At 38.9% G+C, this 24164-nt stretch overlaps 1 protein-coding gene across 3 annotated transcripts in view; it reads left to right on the top strand.

The window, feature by feature from the left end:
- The window catches only part of USP47 (ubiquitin specific peptidase 47), a 52914-nt gene that overhangs the window by 3252 nt on the left and 25498 nt on the right, over positions 1–24164 (top strand). For 2 of the 3 annotated variants that reach the window (XM_081918066.1, XM_081918065.1), the window contains exons 2-9: positions 4647–4706; positions 8357–8560; positions 9514–9627; positions 10601–10739; positions 12285–12381; positions 14277–14422; positions 15844–15923; positions 16479–16628. In XM_081918066.1, the coding sequence (XP_081774192.1) occupies positions 4647–4706; positions 8357–8560; positions 9514–9627; positions 10601–10739; positions 12285–12381; positions 14277–14422; positions 15844–15923; positions 16479–16628 (990 nt within the window). The remainder of the gene's footprint in view (positions 1–4646; positions 4707–8356; positions 8561–9513; positions 9628–10600; positions 10740–12284; positions 12382–14276; positions 14423–15843; positions 15924–16478; positions 16629–24164) is intronic. The other variant, XM_081918067.1, reaches the window with a different exon arrangement.

Genomic DNA, 24164 nt, shown 5'->3' with positions numbered 1-24164 from the left:
TAAAGGTTGGAAACACTCAACTTTTGAAGAAAGTCAAGGGTGGTGTGGGATGCCTCTGAAAATCCATCAGAATTCTGATGTGTGCGCCGTACAATACCCCCCCCCCAGTAGCATTTTATTTTCTACTTTAATTATTACACTGTACTACCTTTCGATTAGAGCACTAGAAAGCATTGCATTTTATATCTCTAATCTCTGCTCTTCAGACATTGATACTTTTCAGAGTAGAAAAATGGTTTGTGTCTGTATGTGTATAGGAGTTACTTTTTCTTGTCAATCCCATATATTTTTCCAGAGTTAACAGAAACATTGTGTTTGTATATATCTATGTATCTATATTGCATGATTTTGTAACCATAAATCATTTCCCCATTTATGAAATACACTCCCCAAACTGCTACATCACATTTTTGTAGGAATGTTCATAACTTAAGTATACAGTAGCACCTCGGCTTTTGTTACACTCGGATAACATAAACTTCAGGTTGTGAAAGCGGCAAACCCGGAAGTGTTTCGCTGCGCGCACATTTGCAAGAACACTCTACTATACCGCACATATGCACAGAAACGGTCTCTCCAGTTGCAGAAACCTCAGGATCTGACTGGAGCTCCGGAACGGATCCCATCCGCAACTGGAGGTACCACTGTGTTACGGTAAAAACTGATAAAAGCCTGAACTTAAGGATCTCCCATTAAATATTTTAGTGAAATTTATGCCAACTGGGATGTACAGAAATGCATCGTGATAATCCACCAACTCTTTGCTTCAGTTTAGTATCTGAAGGTGGGACACTTTTCATTTGCACATTTTTATGTGCAAGACAACTTAATGAATAGCATGTGTTTTTATATTCTGTTGGAAGCTGCCCTGAGTTGCTGGGGAAACCCAGCCGGATGAGTGGGGTATAAATAAAATAATAATAATCATCATCATCATCCAAATAATTACTTGTAAAGGTTCTGTTTCTAGTACATAATTGCAGTGATTTGGTACATAATGTCAAATACATTAAAAGACTTAATAAACTTGTAATATGAATACTTTTGCCAAAAAAGCTAGCTACTAACATGCATAGGTGAATATCACATTGTTGGACCATGCTGGAAGCAACCTAAAACAGTTTCTGAAAATTAAAGAATGTGTTGTTTTAATAATTAATTTGCAATTAATCCCTGAGCAGTAGTTCAGAGTACATATGTTAAAATTTGAGCAGCTACTGCTCCACAGGGTGAATTAAATCAAATTGTTGTTTCTTTTAAATTTTTAACATATTCTTGAGGTGCTGGAACACTGGGGAAAACAGCACATGAAATTAGAGGGACAGTTGATATGTTTTTGGCAGTGCTAGAGTGCAAAGCCAATAAGAACTTTTGCATTTATACCCATACTACAGATATATGTACAATATACCGGTAGTTATATAGTGTAATATTTTCATTGTAGGCTCAAACATGCAAAAGTAAATCAGTTGTAGAACTTTTCAGCCAGTCACTGAGGACACATAGTACAAATTGATTTTTTTTTGTAGCTGGGTTGCATAAATATGCTTGATGCTATTATTCAGTTGAGGTTAGTACCTTTTTGAAGCAGTTTTAGCAAATTTATTTAAGGCCAGGCAACAAAATCAGCAGCAACTTACTATACAAGTATTGGTCTGGAAAACCAGGATCATTGGAACTGTATTCAGTACCTTGATTAGAGATTATTACGCTTAGCTAAAATTAAAGCTGTAGGGCTTGATTAGGTTCAGAGGTAAAAAAGTAAAGGTTGATTGCAAGCACCTGGGTCAATGAAGGCAATATTTTAATTGTAATTTTTAATTAATTAATTTATAATACTTTTTTCTGACCTCAAAACAGCTTACAAAATATTCTTAAGGTAAAATTACATGTGAATCTTGAGAAATTTCACAGAGTATGAAAGCGGAATTATTCAGGCAGCATTTCCTATATCAGGCAGCAGCTCCTCCCGAATTCTCTGAGGCAGGGGTCTGGGACTGAGCAGCTGGACTGCACTACTTCAAAATATTACTCTGTAAAAAACAGTGTTCTATAATACAACTAGCCCATCCAGTCCCGTACACTTTGCTATGTGTGGCAGTTACTCAACTTAGTTTTAGGTAGAAGTCTTTTTCAGCACTTCTTTGTGAAATCTTTTTAACTGAACACTCCAGGAGATGAACTTGGAACCATCTGGTTGCAAAGCATACACTCTGCTGGTGATCTGTGGTCCCTCTGCTGAATAAAATACATACAGATTGTATACAATGTAAATAATAACAGCTGCGGTTTGAACTGGCAGAAAACTAGATCCAGGCCTGGAGGAGAAATGACTAATCAAAACTGAGGCAAATAGTAGTCTTTGGATTTATGTTTAGTCATGCCTGCTGAACTGTGTGTTATGGAAATTTTGATTTTCAAGGCAGACTGCTGTGAGCTCAATTTGCAGAAACTAAATAGACGAGGATTATGTTTTACTACTCAATCTTATGTTCATTTTAAAATTTAAAATGATGATATTGCAGTTGTCATAAACAGATCTTACAGATTCTCTGACTGGATATGCATCAATAGAAATGTTATTTAAAATTGGAAATTGCAAAACCTTGGGATGTGATATGCAAGTGCTCTGTTGCAATGATCACTCTCCATCTCTGAATCAATGCAGACATCCAACATGATGCCATTTCAGTGTTGCTGGATTACAACTCCTGTCTTCCTTTACTTTTGGCTGGAGCTGAAGGAAATTGTAGTCCATAGCACCTGGAGGGCATCATCTTGGCTGTCCCTTGTAGTAGGCATACATGGGAAATGGATATTGTTCTTCTCTTTTTCTAATAGCTTTCCTTTAAAAAAATGCATGCCAAATCAACAATATTTGACACATCTAGGTTGCATTATAGCCATGGATTTTGTTGACATGTTGCAGAGATCATACATTTTGGGATCATACACATACACAGTCGTAATATCACATTATATAGCCACAGTATTTGTTTTCATATCACTAGGACCACATCCTCCACAAATTTGTTCAAGTCACATTTCCAGTAAATTGTGTGCTCATTTGTTGACCATAGAATGAGATATTCCTACCATGGTTATTAATGGGTTATTTTGAATTGCAGGATCTCTTTAAAATGAAGAGAGTCAACTGCATGCCAGATTTTTTGGCATTTCTATGGTTATTATTTGGTGATGGCTTTGCTTAGGTTGATTGAGCTTTAGAACTGTTTAGTGAGGTGCAACATAGAAACAATTTCTGGCCAGTAACTTTTTACAGTACTTGTACAGATGATATCCAGCTCTACGTCTCCTTCAAATCAGAACCAGTGAGGGCAGTGAAGGTCCTGTGTGTGTGTCTGGAGGCAGTTGGAGGATGGGTGGTGGCTAACAGATTGAGTTTGAATCCTGACAAGACAGAAGTACTGTTTTGGGGGGACAGGGGGTGGGCACACCCTGGTCTTGTACAGGGTAACTATGCCACTGAAATACCAGGTTCGCAACATAGGAGTCATTTCAGATTCACAGCTGTCCATGGAGGTGTAGGTCAATTCTGTGTCCAGGGCAACTGTTTACCAGCTCCATCTGGTATGCACACTGTCTCACCAGAGTGGTGTGTGCCCTGGTATCTCCTGCTTGAACTACTGCAGTGTGCTCTACTTGGGCTACCTTTGAAGGTGACTCTGAAACTACAACTAATCCACAATGCGGCAGCTAGACTGGTGACTGCGAGTGGCCACCGGAACCATATAACATCGGTTCTAAAGGATCTTCACTGGCTCCAAGTGCATTTCTGAGCACAATTCAAAGTGTTGGTGCTGACCTTTAAAGCCTTAAATGGCCTCTCCACCCCCATTGCTCAGCCCAGACACTGAGGTTCTCCTCCAAGGGTTTTCTGGTTCCCTCACTGCAAGAAGAAAAGTTACAGGGAACCAGGCAGAAGGGCTTCTTGGTAGTGGCACCCTCCCTGTGGAATGCCCTTACTTCAGATGTCAAGGAAATAAACAACTATCTGACTTTTAGAAGACATCTGAAGGCAGCCCTGTTTAGGGAAGCTTTTAAGGATTAATGTTTTTAGATATGTTGTTAGCCGCCCAGAGTGACTGAAGAAACCCATCCAGATGGGTGCAGTATTAATAATAATAATAATACTAATTTCCCCATTAGGAATTAAATTCTGGACATTGCTGAAAGTTTCACAACAATATGGGAATGGTGCACCTTTCTCTTGTGGCCATTGGAATGGGAAAGGCCTCAAGATGCATGTGCTTGGGTTTGTAATAGATTTAGTTGCCCTCTGCATTAGGTTAATCTAAAACATTGATGGGGAACCTGTGACCCTCTAGAATATTCTTGGACTCCCAACTCCTGTCATTCATGACCATTGGTCAGGCTGAGCAGCATCTGGTGGGTCAAAGGTTCCCTATCCATGTTCTAAAACTTTGAGATCTCAACTAGACATACTGTGAACTAGGATTTCCACATTCTTTTAGGCTCAGTTTTACAAGTGTTTATTATTTTAGAGGGAAATGGTTTTTCTTTTTGCAAGTAACTTTCAAAGCTGTATAGATATTCTGAGTAAACATTTGAAGATTCTTCTCCAGGGTGCTATAATCTTACTATTTTGTGTTTATATACCATAGGATATGCTTTGGAGATGCAGACAAAGTATCTTTGATGAAATGAAGAAGAAATTTTCGCAGGTAGTTAGCCGCAGTAAACATTTAAAACCGATTGCTTAACTGGGTAGTAACAGCATGAGACTAGTACTTGTTAACATCTGCATGAGTTAGTAAAATGCTTTGTGAGTGTACTTTGAGCTTTATTCTTACAAGGAATCTTTGGTATTTGGGTGTGTGTGTTGTACAAAATGGTAAGCTGGGTTGCTTTTTTTGTGTAACATTCACAAGAATTAAAAAGCATGGTGTTAAGAGCTCCAAAATAAAATAATGTGCTAGATGTTTTTTAGAAGAGTTGTATGGCACATAACTGAAAATAAAGTAGTGAGTATGTCTTATGAGCTTTGTATCTGCTTCTCATTAAGGCAGGAGTGTTTGCTTTGCTGCTTACATGACCTTTTTAGTGTCCATGTGGATTGTTTTGTTTATAGTCAGCACATACACGTCTGTCTTTTTGCTGAATGCATGTTTGATTCTATCAAAATGTTGGCTATTGGGAAGCATTTTTCCAGAACAAAAAATATTCCTTCCAGTAGCACCTTAAAGACCAACTAAGTTAGTTCTTGGTATGAGCTTTCGTGTGCATGCACACGAAAGCTCATACCAAGAACTAACTTAGTTGGTCTTTAAGGTGCTACTGGAAGGAATATTTTTTGTTTTGACTATGGCAGACCAACACGGCTACCTATCTGTAACATTTTTCCAGAGAAAATGACACGAGTGTGTTTTATTGGATGTGTAGTGAGAAAATAGTAGATATGTTTTTAAGAGCATAACATTGCCATGCCTCAATAATAGACTAGATGAGAGCCAACAAACAGAGATATATGAGTATAGGGCAGTATACAAATTTAATAAATAAAAATAATAGCATGAAACATTTCAGTATGCATAATATGGGGTGGTGTGATTTATAATTTTAATACTTCTTAATGGTTGAAGGAAAGGGGCTTTGGTAAAAAAATGATCATTCTAAACACTGTTCAGGGAGGCTCTTGATGTGCTGAGAAGAGAGAACCTTTCAGTTGTTGTACAATTTGCACAAGTAAGCAAACAACCCAAACTGCAAAGAAGTTGTTTCACACAGTTGCAGGCGGGGAGATTTGGCTTATTTTCACCCCTCCCCTTCAGTATTTTGCTGAGACACACTGTGGTTTACAAACAAACAAACAAACTGCAAATGGTTAATGAATTGCTTCTCAAAAATGACTTGACTCTAGCAGTAAAGTAGTGCCTCTTTTCTAGCTTTGCTTTTCATTTCTCCTAATAATATTTTTGCTGGCTTGCATGGAAGAATAAAGGCTCGCCCCCTTTATTTGGATACTTGTGAGTGGGTGGGTGGGTCCCTTCTTCTGTAGGTGGGTCCCTTCTTCTGTACCTCCCCACTCTGAACTTTTGTGTGTGTATCTGGTGGCGTGTTTGGTATGGAGGGAGGAGTGTAAGTAGAACAACTATTATTATATCTTGAAATATATAATAAAACCATTCTGGTCTAGTTCTTGGTTCTGGTCCCTAGCTTTTAGCCAGGGTTTTCAAGCTAATCATGCTTAGCATTGACCTTGGTGTAAATGTAAATGGGGCCACTCACCTGCCAATAAAACAATGATATTAAAATGTTACATGATTGGCTTGTGTTGTCCCACCCATCTGTCAAAATCCTTTGCATGGGGTTCCCACTTGAGAACTACACCACCAGGGTCACCCCCATGTTTGGTATTCTAGGAAGCCCTGAGCATAGGCCTGGCAAAGTGGCTGTTTCTCCTCTACTTGCCATTGACAGGGATAAAAGAAAATGCTGCTTAGTGCTGAGTTTGAGTGCTTTGGAGATCTTCCTTAAGGGAAAACCTTGACAGGCCAAGATTGGAGCGTGAGCTAGAGGTACTTTAACCCTCATTTAAAATATTACAATCAGTTCTGATTGCTTTACTTGTAAAAGCATATAGCAGAGCTAGAGAAGATGTAAAAATTGCAGCTGCAAGGATCTGAAGGATAAGTTATCTTCTGAAAAATGCTTGCAAAAAGATGACCGGGGTGGCAGCATGATGGAGGCTTGTTAAATGACCAGCTATATGGAGAGTAAATATACTGTTTGTATATACAGCACCAACAGTGTATATAACACATTACAAAGTGTTGTAAATAAATAAAAAGGATGAGTTATTGGTCAAAAGGAGTTGGCAATCTAAAATACAGTTGTAAATACTGTGTAGTTGTAGAATAGGATTAGGTCTTTGGGTGTAGCTCGAGGTTAGGATTAAGTCTGGTTTGCACAAATAGTGATTTACCAAACCAACACAGCTCATCAAGTTTGGCAAGCCCCTGTTTTTGCATTCCCAAGTAGACTTCATGACCAAACAGTGTACTATCACACTATCAAACTGTATTTAGATGACAGGCTTGGCTGCAATGTACAGGCTTTGTTGAAATGGGTTTTGAGGGGGAAATTGAGGGAGATAATAGATGGCACTATTTTCATTTTCAGCATCTGAGAGTTTGATTTTAAAACTAGCTAGCAGTTTGGCAGGACTCGGAAATCTGTGGCCCTGTAGATGTTTCTGGGCTATAGCTACCATCATTCCAGGCCTCTGACCTTTCTGGCTGGTGTTGATGGATTTTGGAATTCAGCAACACCTGAGGGCACAGGTTCCCAAACTCTGGATTAAGACAGACAGATGTAATTATCTAGAAAAATTGTAGTTTATCAGTGGGATTTATTATTGTCAGACAATGCAGTACTGTGTAACATAATGTTTTAACAAAGCATTGATAGATAAGTGTATCTGACAGTAGCTGGTCATCGCAGCAAGAACACAACCTTTTTCTCCTTCTGCCCCATACATAGCTTGCCTCTGATTACTGTATAATGTAAGTCCTGCCATTAGAATTCTGTGCTTGGCCATTGGTTTAATCTAGCATGACAGTCTTGTATGTAACACTGCTGTACATAATTCAGTTGACCATGTAAAGCTAATGAGAGGGGGGAAAGTGTGGGAACAGGATCAAGTATGGAATTAACTTGGGGAGTGTTTTGCTAATCTCTTACAAACCAATTTAAGTTTATTGTTTGCCTTCAAATAAACATGCAGTTGGACCATCAATAAAAAATTAACTATTAACTTAAATAATGAAAAGAGAACAGAGGTATGAGGCCCACCCATTGTGGCCAGTAATCAGGGATGAAAGATGGCATGTTTACTACCATGTTGACTATTTCTGCTCCAAACAATAGTTATGGATGACTGTAAATAAGTGCTCACTCTTGTACCATTTCTTTTTCCTTCCTCCATATAGCACCCTTCTGTGCTTCTTGTTTGGCACTTACCATAACTTCTGATTCTACTTTGAAGGATAAGCATTAATTTACTATGTGAACTATGTACACATACAAGCAAACTAAGGTTATCGTTAAACAAATTGTAGTGGGAAATGTGAGATGGGGAAGAAGCAATATACAACCCTAGATCAACATGGTTTAGAGTGGTGAAATCCCCCCCCCCCCAAAGATGATTGCCTCTAATGCTGTTAAGATGGTGCAGTCTTAAAGAAAATCATATGCTCATTATTTTGATCCATGAGATAATAAAATATTTGACTTCATTTTACGAAGAAGTTGGCTATGTTTAAGCAGAGGTTGGATGGTCAGTTTTAAAAATCTGTTTTCTTCTTCATTACAGATCGAAAGTGCCGCTGATGAACCTAGAGTGCTTTGTATAATCCAAGACACAACTAATTCTAAGACCGTTAATGAGCGCATCACTTTGAACTTGCCAGCTTCCACTCCAGTAAAAAGACTGTTTGAGGATGTGGCCACTAAAGTGGGCTATATTAATGGAACATTTGATTTAATATGGGGAAATGGAGGCAGTGTTGCTGATACGGTAAAAACACGCTATCTTCCTTAACAGAGTAGAAATGTAGACATTTTGGGGAATACTTGTATAAATGTTGGAGGCAATGGGTGGGATTCACCTAAAGAAGCCATTCAGAGGCAGCTTCCACAACAGAACTACCCTCTTCCTCCCCTGCACAGGATTGGGTCTGTTTATTTTTATTCATTTTTTAAAAAATATGCCTTCTGTTTATATTGTTTACATATGTGTCATGCTGCTTGAATTTCTTTTTATCAGTTTATTTAAATGAATTTTTAAATACTGAAGTTTTTTCTTAATTTGAACAGCACTGAAGTTTTTTCTTAATTTGAACAGCAAGTTTTTTCTTAATTTGAATCCTAGAATATGTATAACAGTGATCACCACCTTTTTTTAGCCCTGTGGTCACATTTGGAGTTTGGCCATTTCTTCCCTTCTCCAGATCAGCCCTTCCCCCACCGACACAGAAAGAGAAAGTGTGCATGAAATGAAGCAACATTTAAAACAGAAAACAGAAATTAAGACCTGGATGTGTGAAATCCCTGGCCTCTATTTTATTCATTCTGTTTCTGTATCTTATTGTTAGCAAACTGTACAGCACTTCTAATGCATGTCCACTGTACTTTGTATTTAATTTCTAGTTATGCTGTAGAGGCTACTAATGTTGGAAGTTTAATAAATTGCCATTATGGGTGGGGTGTCATGCAGATGCATTCTGTAATTTGAAGCACTTGTATGGCCCCTGTGCTCTCAGTAGAATCTTGAGAAATTTTGGTTTCTATTAGAGCTAAATGCAGCGGGAGCGTGCTGATGACCAGGGATATTCCAGGTCATACTGATATTTCACATTAGGCCTGTGGTTCTATCATCCCCCCCCCCAACTTGTTCTCCTATTAATTTAAATTTTCAAAATAAATAGTAGCCAGATCTATTTAGCAAACAATTCCTTTGTTTTGTTGTAGACATCATTGGATCAATCAAGTGATAAATCTGTTGTTGATGCTGGTTTTGAACCTGGGAAAAAGAACTTTCTGCATCTGACAGATAAAGATGGAGAACAACCTCAGATAGTATTGGTAAGAGAATTTAAAATTATAAAACAAGTAGCTATTATGTACCTGCATTTTCTTTATGAATCACTTTTAAGAAAGCTTGGTTTTTGCTATAATTTTTATTTTTACTGGTACCAGTACTGTATGTGTCATTGCCTAGTATAGGTTCAGAATCTTGTGCTGAAGAGTATTATAAAACGAAATAGCACTGACTATATAAATAGGAGTGGAGAAGATGGAGAAATGTTAGTGGAAAAACTCTACAATTCTATGATTCTGTGGAGGGCTCTGTTTGGCAAGGCATATAGGTTCTCTGCATGCAACCAAAGAGTTGTTCTGTCACAAAAGGCTTTGTGAATCTGTATATTCCAGTAAACAGAAACTAAGACATTTTTCCACTCGGAGAGAGCAAACTTGTTGACTCTCTTGCTGGTAACACAAGTAAACCAGTTCCAGTCGTACCCACTGCCCTTCCCAAACCAGTAAGGCCTTTTAAGAAAGAAGACCACTTTAGCTTTCAGGCATGCACTTAAGAGGAAATGCATGCTAAGACTTCAAACACAATAGTGCACTTTGTCTTTCCATAATTGTACCTCATAATTCTGATCAGGCCAGTGCAATTTGAGTGCTGAAAGTAGCTTTGAATACTGATCAGCCTCAGATTGGAGCATCAAAGGCTTTTTTGGAGCACAGAGAAGGAGTACCTACACCTAGTAGCTGGGAGAAATTGATCCTGTGCATTATTGCTCAACTAGCAATCTGGGTTTGGGACTTACTAGGTGGGAACATCATAGGAACTCTGTTTAGGCTCCCTCCCTTCCTCACTCCCATTACTCATTCTCTCTTGGAGAGACTGCTTTGTGTAGTACTTGTGGATGGGACTGTTGACATGTGCACTTAGTCTTTAGACTTCCTTAAATAGGATAACTTTGTGTGGATGGATTTGTATTAACTGCATCCTTTGCAAATGTGCTAGTTAACGTATCTTATCTTTTAGGATGAGGCCAGTGGAGCAGATGACCGTAATCCAGATAGGTTTATAGGCCCTCTTCCACGAGAAGGTTCAGCTGGTTGTTCAAATGATTATGTTGGTCAGAACTATTCTTATACATCAATTCTGAGTAAATCAGAAACAGGTAAGGTGGTTTATTATTTCTCTTCCACTGTATAGTAAGGCTTCAGTGGTCTGTTAAAACAAGTTATATATTGGCAGGGCAGAATATAGCCATACACCTCACTTTTGTGTGTGGTTTGGTGCAAAAGGAAAAGGCCTAGGGAACTGTTGTTGGTAAAACTACTCCCAAGCATGGTATGAGTGAGTAGGAAGTGGTGGCAGTGAACCCACTGCCCAGGGTGTGAGCTGATTCCTGTTTCTATTATTTGCTTCCAAGTTTTTTCCCCTAGTACAATTTGATACCTGGGCTATATAATGTATTGAGTGCAGATGGTTCCACAGGTCTCCAGGCATGTTCCTTTTATTTTACATGTTAAACACTACTTTGACCTTTGCAAGTATTCCATATGGAAAAGTCTTTGTCCCCCCTGCCTGCCTTCCCGGGGGCTTTTAAATCGCCCCGGGACTGTCCAGGACCTCTTCCGAAGGCGGGGGGGGGGGCAAAGGTCTTTGTCCCCCCTGCCTGCCTTCCCAGGAGAGCAGGAAGGCAGCGCTGCGTTTTCCGCTCTCCCGGGAAGGCAGGCAGGGGGGAGCAAAGACTTTTCCCCCCCGCCAGCCTTCAGAAGAGGTCCAGGACCTCTTCTGAAGGCCGGCGGGGGGCGAAAGTCTTTGCTCCCCCCTGCCTGCCTTCAAAAGCCGTCCGGGGGCTTTTAAATCGCCCCAGGACAGTCCCGGGGCGATTTAAAAGCCCCCGGGAAGTCCGAAGGGGGGACAAAGACTTTTGCCCCCCGCCCGCCTTCGGATGAGGTCCTGGACCTCTTCTGAAGGCTGGCGGGGGGCAAAAGTCTTTGCTCCCCCCGCCTGCCTTCAAAAGCCGTCCGGGATAGCGGGAAGCGCTTCCCTGCTATCCCGGACCGCTTTTAAAATGCTGGCGGTGGGAGGCAAAGCCTTTCGGCCCCCGCCGGCCTTCCTGGACCTCTTCTGAAGTCCGGGGGGGGGGGAAAGGCTTTGCTCCCCACCGCCAGCATTTAAAAGAGGTCCCCGGAGATTTCCCTATGGGCTTTCGTCTTGCGAAGCAAGCCCATAGGGAAAATCGTCTAGCGAAGCGACGCAAAAACCGAAAAACCCTTTCGTCTTGCGGGTTTTTCGTCTTGCGAGGCATTCGTCTTGCGGGGCACCACTGTATAGAATAGTGCTGCAATGGGGAGGGGGATTTCTGAAAATTGCCTTCCTACTCCCTCCCTTCAGTGTGAAGCTTCTACTGGATCTTGGGGCCTTCCATGAATAGAATTCTGTCCACAGCTACTTAGAATCTAAACCCATGGCCGTTATTACTTTCCCCAGTTCATAAATTTCAAGGAAACTATTCTTGCATTCTGATAGTCTAGCGGGCCTTTGGATTAGTGGTAGACTTACAACGGTTGCAATAGGAAAAGCAATGTCTGTTCCAAATTTCATTGAAATTATTAGAATAACTGTTAACCTGTTGAACAAGAAATGTTACTCTATTACTTTTGGGTGCTAGCCTGGCTGCTAACCATGTCCTCCCCCCCCCCCCTTTTTTAAGGCTATGTAGGTTTAGTAAATCAAGCAATGACTTGCTATTTGAACAGCCTTCTGCAAACCCTTTTCATGACTCCTGAATTTAGAAATGCATTATATAGGTAAGTGCATGTTATCAAAAATATTTTAATGTCATAGGTTTCAGAGATGTTCTAATGTTGCAGTTTTCTGAAATGTAAGTTTTTGTGATAGTTTTCATGCAGCATTACTTTTGCCAGTTACGAAAATGAGTATTAAGAAAAAAAATTGACTGTGTGTGTGTTGGACAAGATTTTCCCCTCCCAAAGCATGTATTTTTCTGAAAATCATTCTAAGAAATTATTAAACTTTAGTTATACTTAACCTATACTTGAAATCCTCCTTCTAGGTAAAACAGTAGTGGGCTCTTTCTGATTTCCCCCCCATGAGAGCACATAATGTAACAGGGTTAGAGTACATTCATGCTCCTATAATAACTTCTTCTATTTGAAGTGTCATGACTAGTTCCCTCTGCAACACAGTAGGAGCAAGACCTTTTTTTAGACAACTGGCCATTAGTATTGGAACATACTTTCAGAATAGACCTGCCGTTTTAAAAGTTGGAGTTATCAGAAATAACAATAGAATCTTAGAAGGAGCATTATTCTCTGGTAATAAACCTTGGATAAATAAAATCAAATTTGATGTTCCAAGAGATGTCATGAGATTTTTGTTTAAGCAGGGAGGCACACAGGATGCAGAATGCTCATTTTTCTGTGCTCAAGCACTTGAGAGCTTGTTCATAGTACTAGTAATAGAAAAAGTGATTTGTAGCTAATACATGTTTCATAGTGTAGATAAAAAATCGTCTTCTTCTTCTTCGGCGATCACTCGTAGCCAAGTAAGATTGTCTTCCATAAACATGGTTTTAACAATGATTCCATAAGTGGCTGTGGAGGCCAGTTCTGGATCCACACATCCTTCCATAGTGGGGACATTGGTAATTAAGGAGCATAGTAATTAAGGAGCATAAAACTTCACCCACTGTATGGTTCAGTGTGTCTCTGTAAATTCTAGGCCAGGGGTAGGGAGCCTCCGACCTGCAACATTAAATAAACTTGGCACGTCCCAATTTGGCCTGCTAGGCCATTCACCCCCAAATCACAGCCAACTTCCCCACATTTGGCGATAAGCATAAATAACTCCTTGTATTCTGGCTTTGACTGAAGCTGGCAATGTAAAGGATCTTCCTCTGTAGGCTGACTTAAGCCTTGCCCTTGATGTCAGGTGACTGACAGGTGGGAGGCTTTGCTTACCTCTCAAAATGGCCTGAAGTTCTATGACTGCAGAGGTCAGGATTCCACTCACTGATGGGACTCCCTTTCCCCACTCTTGTTCTAAGCAGTGTTTAATCCTATAACAGTATTTGCAAGAATTCATGAGAGTTCACATTTTGTGATTTTATTAATTTCATTTTCAAATGGGTATACAGTGGTACCTTGGTTTTCAAATCTCTTCTTTGATGAACATTTCAGTTTTCAAATGCTGTAAACCCAGAAGTAGATGCTTCGGTTTTCAAACACGCCTCAGAAGTTAAATATGCCATGTGGCTTCCATATTGAGTTTTCCGTATTGAGTTTTCGGTTTTCAAACATTTCTGAATTTAAACGGTCTTCCGGAATGGATTATATTAGAAAACCGAGGTACCACTGTTTTTGGAAAACAACTTTTTTATAAAAAAATGTGTGCAATGTTTCATAATGCTTCTTTATAGAAAGTGGTCTGATGAAAACATTAAATGCTGAAGAATTGTTGCACATGTTTTCTTAAAAGTTGTTTTTATGTTCTATATTAGACTATGCTAAGCATATGAATTAGGATTTCGGGTTTTCCATATTTGCACCTTGAACAGCAATTTTACATTAGCTTGTCATCCAAGGAAGATCTCTATCTAAAAATGTACATTAAGAAGGCATCTCTTAAATGTGTTGTAACTTAATTGCCTGATCCTACTAAGACCCCTCCTTTTTGTTAATAGATGGGAATTTGAAGAATCTGAAGAAGATCCAGTGACCAGCATCCCTTACCAGCTTCAAAGGCTATTTGTTTTATTACAGACCAGCAAAAAGAGAGCAATTGAAACAACAGATGTTACACGAAGCTTTGGATGGGATAGTAGTGAGGGTAATTAAGACAAATTGCTTGGTTAAATTTAGTGTAATTGTTAGGCTAGATATAAACTGACATTCTGTGTTGAATGTGGATTTGTTCCATAGAAAGAATCCCAGAGAGTACGGTACATTAATCTTCTGAGGTGCGGGATTTTTTTTTTAAAAAAAGTGATTCAACTTTCTCAGGAATGGAGAATGCTCTAAAAGATATAGTCATTGCAAGCTTTTGTACTGTTTTTACAAACATTGTTTAAGAACACATGCTGGATTATCTAGTCCAGAATCTTGGTGACCGAATCTTGGTGACCATGGTAATCACCTAGATGCTTCCAGGGATAGCAGAAGAAAGTCAAGCTACTTTAAAATGATTCTTGGATAAATTTAAACCTTGTTTTCAATAGGTGAAGTCTAATATTGTATGAGTGGACTTCCCCTTCCACGTCCCCCCCCCCTGCAGCCGACATATTCCCCCCAGATATGCTTTGATGGGTGCAGAGGAGCTGCAGGGGCGGGGCGGGGGGTAGGAATTCAATCTGCCGACAGTATCCATTCTGCTGGTGGCTGGACAATGTTTCATTTTATGCAGTATCTGCATTATCTAGTAGGCAGAGGGGGTATTGGTGACTACTGTATTTCATTTATTTTTTGTTCCATGCAAACATGAATTCCTATTTGCAATTTTGAATTGTTACAGTGAATTCACAGAAGTAAACTTTATGTGTTCAGTGCCTCATTGCTTTTTGTCTCCTAGAAACTTTATTTTTGAACTATGAACTAAAATAAATTATTGAGGCTAAAATAAAAGGTGTGTTAGAAGCAGAACTTACAGCTCTTTTTAGTATTGTTAAAGTCCAAAGTGTATGTTCTGCAGTGTTAGGGCTGTATCAAACACTGCTGTTGTACTTGCGTAAGAGACATTTGTGCCGCAGAACTGCCCTTTTCTTGTGCAGCCCCTCATGCATCTCGAGTCTGCTCCAGAGGTTTTAGGGACCCCCAAACTCCTGTTGTAAATGTCCAGTGGTTTTTTTGAAAATATGAACATGCTTGGAAAGAATGGTTAGTTTTTAGCCAAGTGTTGCACATGGGAGAAATTGAGTGATAATATCCTGCTAAGCTGTACTCCAAGTAGACCCAACAAAATCAGTGCACTTAACGTTAGTCATGATTGCAGCTAATAAGTTGGCTGCTTTCAGTGAGTCTGCTCTGAGTATGACTTTGTCTGCTAGTACCCTTTGACCCCAAAGCTAGCAGAATCCTAAACAGAATAAGTTTACTGTGAAGGGAATCCACCTATCTAGGTCTGCCTTGATAAAAGGTTCTGCCCAAATTAATTGTAGGGTGTGCGTGTGTGTGCGTGTAAACCAGGTTAACAACATTCTGTAGGTAGATGTCTGCCTAAACCGACACAATAAGGTCGCTTTTATTTTCCAACAGCCTGGCAGCAGCATGATGTCCAGGAACTCTGTAGAGTCATGTTTGATGCTTTGGAACAAAAATGGAAACAAACAGAACAGGTAACAGTTTTGGCTCTTCTTAAAAAAAATTGAATAAAGAGGAATATCATGTTACTTGAACTAGAAATATTAGCTAGAATGGATTAAGTAGATAATGTTGCGTTGGACCACATTTCAAATGCTAACTTTGGCAAAGACATTGAGATGGTATGGTGAAAGTCATGCTCTTAGATTTAGCTAGAGAAGAAATAATTCTGAGCCAAATCAGATGCTATTAAGACTAATTGGAGAAAGAAACATTTTACCTGCCCTGAGCTTTGTGAGTAGGTTTATTTTCTGTTTTGATGAATAACCAGTGTATTGTAATAAAATTAGATGGAAATGAGAGTATGCTCTGCTTTTTAGTAAAAGAACACTCTTACTTGACAGATACAAAAAGTATTGGCAGATTTCACACACTGTGAACTTCTGTCTTATCCCTGTAAAGTGTTATTTGTGCATTTCAATATGAATACCTTTAAATGCCACAGGAATGAATATTGTATAAAACAAGATAATATCTTGTTTGGCTCCCTTTGGCTTTGCTGAAATATTTAAATTCTTTCTCAATTGCAGGCTGATCTCATAAATCAGCTCTATCAAGGCAAGCTGAAGGACTATGTAAGATGTCTGGAATGCGGCTATGAGAGTTGGAGGATTGACACATACCTGGATATTCCATTGGTCATTCGGCCCTATGGCTCCAACCAGGCTTTTGCAAGCGTGGTGTGTACTGCTCACCTGAATGCTAATGCATCTATGCACACATTACATACATAATGCAACAGTGGTATCACTTTCTTGAAAGGTAAGTATCATCCTAGATACTCCATCTTGGGTTGTCCGTCTTTGTGCAGTAAACCAGCTAGCAAGTTCTAGAAGTTTTTTTGACCCTTCAATGAGTCCTACTGGTGCATGTTTGAGAGGGAAGTTCACCTAAGTGATTTAATGGTTACCGTAATATTATTATGCTCTTTTTTGTAATGCTTTTGGGATTTAGTGTTAGTTCTGTTTTGGTATGTTGATAGGTGTTTGTTTTATTAATATCTAAAAAGTGTTAATGTTGTTGACAGTTGTAATAAAAATAGAGCAACTGCTTGTGGTGGTAACAGGAGTTTCTCGTTTTACTGCAGAAAGGAAAACTTTTTGAAATGAGGAATAAGAGATGAGCCATATTTTTGGTGTAGTTCTCCTTAAACTAGTGAGAGGTATCATATATGCAAAGGGAATGTGTATGGAATTCTAATTTAGATTTCCATGTGTGCTGTGTGTGGGTGTGTTTGCATGTTGTGAGGGGATAATCCAAAGCAGAGAACATAAACAGCAATAAGAGGAGTCATGAGAAAATAGGCCAAGTAGGTAGGATATCTTCAGGTATTTATTCTACAAAATCCTTCCTTATGGTGTGGTAGGTGATTCAGGTGACCCCATCACATTTGATAATATAAATGAATAGGTTTTGCATATACATTTGCATATACATTTGTTTTGAACAGAAGTATAATAATATGCTGGACATAATAAAAATCAACTGGTTTGACTAAGCTTTTCCAGTTCAAAGACCACATTAAGGGTTTGCCATCCCCTACTCTGAAGGCCACATGAAAGTGTTTGCACACGCACACTTAGCAGTGGGAGGAGCAAACAAGCAGTGCCTGCTTACTTGGCAGCGCTTTTGCTCCCTAGCATAGCGCTAGTGTAGGAGAAGCTGCTCCTCTCCCACTCCGTGATGGGAGCACATTTGTGAAAGCTTTGCCTTCTTGCTCTGATGGAACACTATTCTTGGAGATGAAACAAGAAGGAAAACTTCTTCCTCTTTCTTAACACTCTGGCCAGTGAACCATAAATGCTTTCTGCCCACCCCAGAACAACTGAACCAAACAGCTGAAAATTGTTTGTTTAGTTTTAGCCATTTTCATGTATTGTTAAATTTATCATGCTATTTACTATATACAGGCAGCCATTTTAAGTGTGTCCAATTGACGTGTGATTGCCAATGTGTGGGTCCTTTTGGACCTGGAAGAGGGCATGGGGGCAGGGCGGGGCGGAGCATGATTATGTGTGAGTTGCCAACATACATAGGGGCCGGGAACAGAATTGCTCCACACCCACCAGCAGTTTTACTGCAGAGTGTTGGGTAACTTAAGGGCTTATAAATGTGACAGTATCTAGTAAATAGAACTATTCTGAATGCCTTCCTATTTTGATTGGTATTAAGCTCACCATTAAGTCATCTTTTTAATTAACAGGCACCTATTCCCCTTGTCTCTAGTGTATTTTTAAAAATGTTGTAATAAGATCTACTGTCTTAAATGCTTTCTCTAAGGTGGGAGATAAAAAATTAAGTCAATTAACTATCACAGGATGTGCATTTTGCATGAATATTAACTACTGGAAAGTTGCATAGATACCAACTCTTATTCTGTCTGGTTGAAACAACATCTGTTTCTTTCATGAATATCTGCACATGAGAATCAGGTTTATCATATGTTGAGGTTCTTCTAAAGCAATTGTGTTGGAAACTCTGTTGATGCTCCACTTAGTCAAGCTCTCTTATATTTTTTCCTGAATTGTATTGCAAAGTTGGTTATTTTGGTGGTAGAAAATATTTTAGCTGTCTAGTCTTTAGCAGTTGGGAACTATGGAGGATACTTGCTTTTGGAGAAAGGAAAAAATCGCATGTTTCTAAATGGAATTCTCTGAAGGTAGTATCCTCCATTGATCCACAGATAAGTAAGCAGTGGGCTCAAAGGTCATATCAATCACATAATGGGATCAACACATGCGCTAATAGGGCTTGTGGAAGGGAATGTAAAACTCTTAGATCTTGCTAGTCAGTTCCTGAGGGACTTGCCACAGGCGGCACTACCCAAAATAGGGAATCTAAGGAGGATACTACCTTCAAAGAACTCTAGCCAAGAGGTAAGTGATCTCTCATTTTTTTAATAAAAGTAACAGAAAACATGTCAATTCCTGGCAAAAAGAAAAGGTCTGTCTTGTCAGTGGTTGCCATTATACACTACAAAGGATTTATACTTGAAATTTCTAATAACATTATGGTAAATGGGATTTTTGAGAGAAATTACAAGTTTAAGATATATCCAACTGTTTATTCCTGACTCTGCAAATCAAAATAGAGATTAAATTTCTTAACTGGCAGCTATTGGGGCTTTAACCTTTAATTGCCATGTCTGTTTGTAACTTGAAGAAATAGTTTAGTTTACTATTCTGATCTCCCATTTTGTTTTCTTTTGCATTATAGTAAAGCTTCAGTGTTTGAAGAAACAACAAGAGCTTTGTTGTATTCCATATAAGGCCATGTAGAAGAGCAGTTTAAAAAAATTAATTGCTCAAACCTTATAAAACCATCAGTAATTTGCTGTTGGTTAAGCTAATGATTTGCAGGTTCCAAATACAAATCTGAAGAAAATGCTAAAAGGGGAAGTTTGTGCTGCTACTCTTTGTTTATAGAGGAGAACATATTTAAGAATTGTGTTATGGAACGCTTGCATTTGCATTAATATTGTACAGACTTTCAGTATATTGCAATCACATCTAGTGTTAAGATTAAGTGCAGCTTACAGCTTCACATATCAGAAAAGGGTTTAGGATGAAAAATACTAAACAATCATCTTCCTTAGCTTCATGGTAGTGGCATTGTGTAGGCATTACTGAACAGTCTAGGTTCTATTTTGACCTTGTCCAAATCAAGCTTTCCAAAGGACTTCTTCAAAAGCATATTTCCCAAGCTGATGTGGTGGTTTAAGATTAAAATAGGCCATTGTCTTGAAGGCACATCCTTCATCAACCATGCTGAAGCTGAGCAGGTTTGTGTCTGGTCAGATGGGAGACTGACTAGAAACCTTACACACACCACTTTGGGTACCATGGAAGAAAGATGCAAATGAGACTACTTATAAACTGCTTCAGTAGAAATGTCATTGTGCCAGCTCTACATAAACTGTAGACCAGCAAGGTGATAGAAGCTCACCAGTCATACTTTGTGACTTTCCAGACAATTGAAAATCACCCGGGGGGGGGGGGTTGTGCCAAGTGCCCAGCAAAAACAGTTCCTAGTGGACCACTATTTGTAGTTGGTAGGCTGTACCACCAAGCCAGAGCTAAACTAAGATGCCATATTTTGGGAACAGCACTTCATACTAGCCTCTAGTATGCATTCCACCCTACTTCTGAATCTACCCTACTTTTCAGATAGATTGATATATGTAATCTTTGAAAGAGAACTAATTTTGTTAGCAACTTAAATTTTACAATAGGAAACCATCATCCTTTAAATTTAAATAATCCTTTGAATTTAACTCGGTGGCTGGATTGGCTGTCTGTTGCTCCTACTCCATCCTACAGTTGGATGTCATTCCTTACACGTGAATTGTCTTACTGTTTGGGGCGGGGTGTATGAGTTTTTAAGGGCAGTAACTATAGTAAGGCTGATGTGTTCTAATGCTTCACATGGCAAATTAATAGTAATCAGAATTTTGTTACAAGCACCTGGAAGCATTTCTATAGAAAAGTTAGGCTGTTTGCCTATGTGTTTGCAAGAAAACAAAATTGTTAGGAAACACAACAGTTCAAAGTGGTAAACTTAAAGAAGAATTGGTAATCTTACACAAGCAGATATTGGCAGTAATGAAACTTCCATGAAAGTGGAAAGTCAGTGGATGCAGGAAAAAATAGTGCAATCCTAGACATTTCTACTCATAAGCAAGCCCACTTCCCAGGCATTATTCTCCAGTAAGTGGATATTGAGCTGCAGCCTGTTAGTTGTATGTGATCCCTTTTATTTCAGTGCAGCTGAAGTGTAGTGAACATAGGGTTGGATGTTGCCTCCCATGAACAGAAAAGTTCCCTCTATTCTTGGAAGGCTTCTTATCCAACTAAGGAATTCCACAGGCAAAATGGGTGAGTAGGTGGTTTTTGTTGTTTTGCCCTGAATGACAGGGTTGGGGACCCTCAGTTAGCATGAAAGGTGACTGCAGGAGGAAGGGGAAATTTGTAACATTTCTCTTCCCCCTTTTTTCTGCCATCAGTAGCATATTGAATAAAACTTTGAGTTCTGTCACCAGTGGGAGCAAACTCCAGATCAAACATCTAGGACATTATATTATCCCACTAACCTAGAAGTCCTATTTAATTCAACAGTAATAGCCTTGACTAGACAGCTTCTGGCTTTGCCTGTGAATATTAATCTATCTCCTTGTCCTTAATAGTGATATGAGAAATGAAGTACTTTGGGTGATCTAGTGTCACATTAGGTTCTGCAATGGGACATCACCTCTCTCTTCTACCCATGCAATTCAAGGTCTGCTCTGAAAGCCCCACCACCACCACCAAGACTCTGAAGCAGATTTAGGGGAACACTGGGAAGGGAAGGATGCAGTCACAGACACACTTTGCTGTGAATTATTCAGTGTATGATGTTATTGATCAACATTTTCTTGGCCCCAAAGCTAACTTGCTTTGAAAGGAGCCTTTGGAGGCCAACCATGACATGGGATCTAACTACTAGAATAAATTTTAAATGGTTTGACTTTTCTATAATTTCTTCTTGACTTTCCTTGAGTCAGAACCACATTGAAAACCAACTTATGCTAGTTAATAGAGACATTTTGGTAGAAATAGTATTTATAAAATACTTTTTAATTTCATTCATATAAGGCAGAAACATCATAGAATCGTAGAACTGTAGAGTTGGAAAGGGACCCTGAGGATCATCAAATCCAACCTCCTGTAATTATACAAATTATAGAAAATTGTAGAAAGAAGGAAAAGACACAGCAGTCAAATATAACACATATTTTTAAAAACTGATCTGTAAAAATCCCATTAAAATTACTTTGAGCATCACTTTCTCTTTGGTAAGCACTAAAGTCATTAAATAATGCATTACCATTCATGAGTTTTTTTCATTCAAGTTTTGAAGATCCATAGGAGCATCACTTGTTTTTGTTTATATCTGTATATATATCTATATCTATAGATATGGATCTATATAATAGTATGGTTCCTTGTTGACTTGCACATCACACAGTCTACATAAATTTTACATAACCACTTTGTCAATCATTCACATGCCATTTTTTTTAATGAAAAAGATGTAACACATTCTGTTGTACTGCATATTTCTATATCTGACTAATTGCTTCCCACATAATAAGATGTTGCTGGAAAAAACCCCTCAGCTGTTTTGGTGCAGATTACTTAAGCATTCTAGTCAGCAATTGTTCCCTGAATGGCCTTATTAGCAGGTCATAGTTGTAATCTAAAAATCTATATTTTGTACAGGTGATACGCATGCTTGCTTCAGAATGATTTATATTTTATAGTCAAAACTGCAAAATCTGTAATCCACTTCATAATAATTGCTTTCTGATGCAAAGATTGTCGCTTATAACTGATTAAAAAAACACTTCCTTGTACTCTGCAATATTTAGGTACAATTTTTAAAACAAACAAACAAACAAAAACCAACGGTGCAGAGGAGCCAAGTAGAGTAGTTCCCCCTACCTTCCCCATTATGGTTTGAAGAACAGTCCCTTTGTAAAGAGTTCTTCTCTATCAACAATGACAGAATTTTTGTTCATGTGGAAAAGCTGGGGCTGTAAAACCTTTGTTCTGTTTGTTCTTAGTGCTTCTCTGAGCTCTCAGAAATGGAGGGAGAAGGGATGAATTGGAGGCTTTTTGAAGACCTTCCCATATCCTTGATCTCCTCCCAAAGTGGGATCCACCAAACAACATGCTTTAGATAGTAATCTTATAAGCTGTGTACCAGCCATTTTGCAATTGGTGAGTTTTCTCTCCCATTAAGCCCCCTATTATTTATTTAGAAATCAGGGGACAGCTGTTGATCATGAGAGAAAGTGACTTTCAGAACTTTTTAGAATGTCCTTATCTGCCTTTAAATTACTCATTTTACAACATAACAAATGGTGTTTCTGATTTTACCTTCACCAGTGAAGGTGCTTCTAGAATTCATGAGCCCAGTCTTCTGTCAGCTTTCAAGCTCTGTCTCAATATTTTTAGTTACTTTTGAATAAAAGACTCAGCTGGCATAAATAGAAACTAACAGGCCATATGCTCAGCATTTTTGACAAGTTGTTTCATACAACTCATAACTTGCCCCCCCCAAATATTATTCATAGTATTGGGAAGAAGAGAGAAATGGGGAATAATGCACAGAGAAAAAATAAGAATCTCTCTTAATTTCCTATGCTAAGGACTTCCAGTTGATATGTTCAAAACATACCTATTCTGCATGCACCATTTGTGAGGTAGTCACACATGTCTCAAACCAGAAACATTACCTTATTTTATTAAGGGATTTCTGTACCACCCTTCAGCTGTCATTTTCTGAATGGTGTTTGTATAGTGAAAAACCTACTAATACAAAGATATAATCAAACCACTGAAAGAATAAAATCCTTGTAAAAACATACTAAAAGCACAGGAGAATAAAAAGGGCTTTGACTACTGGCAAAAAATGCAGTGCCATCTTTTTGGCACCAGGGAGTTTTCCTGGACCTCCAGGGACAGGACACTGCAACTGGAAATGCTCTGTCCCTTGCTGCCACTTCCCTTACCTCAGACTGTGGAGAGGCCCTTGGAGGAGGTCATTAATGAAATTTATACATTTTTATTACTTGGAGTGACTTACAACAATTAAAAAACTACAAAGCATATGAAATACAATGGTATGTGGGAGTAGGTATTTCTTCAGGTACCAAGACCCAAGAGTCAAGTACTGAGGCATGCTTCACTGTTGCCTACATCTAAGCATTCCATATCCTCAGAAAAGTCCACACTCTGTTTCTTAATGAGTCACAGATATAGGGTACCAACTAGATGGAACGAGCCAAGCTGAGCAATGACTTGTTGCATTTTTTTACCATTAACAGTGGCACCTTTTTATAAGAATTTATCGAATGATCTAATCACACCCATAGTAGATACACTGCAAAACTATCAGGGACAAAATGTTGCCAAAACAGTGGTTCATGCAGAATGGGAAACCTGTAATAAATCTGAAGTTTTTTTGAAACGAGAAAGTTGTACCTGACTCCATTTGAGCAGATGGAATAAATTGTTCAACTGGAGAGTTTTTTTCAGCACACTGGCCCAAAATTGATTATTCATCTTGGGGCAGCAGCGCCAGAGGATTTACTTCACTATATTCTTGAATATCAGCTTTATTCCGATATTAGAACCTTTACCAAGGAACATGAAATATTAGAGAATAAAAAAAAA

The sequence above is a fragment of the Podarcis melisellensis genome (genome assembly GCF_964234715.1).
Source record: "Podarcis melisellensis genome assembly, chromosome: 1".
NCBI classification, from domain to species: Eukaryota; Metazoa; Chordata; class Lepidosauria; order Squamata; family Lacertidae; genus Podarcis; species Podarcis melisellensis.
Note: the sequence above shows the minus strand (reverse complement) of the source record. Positions and strands in the feature narration are given on the sequence as shown.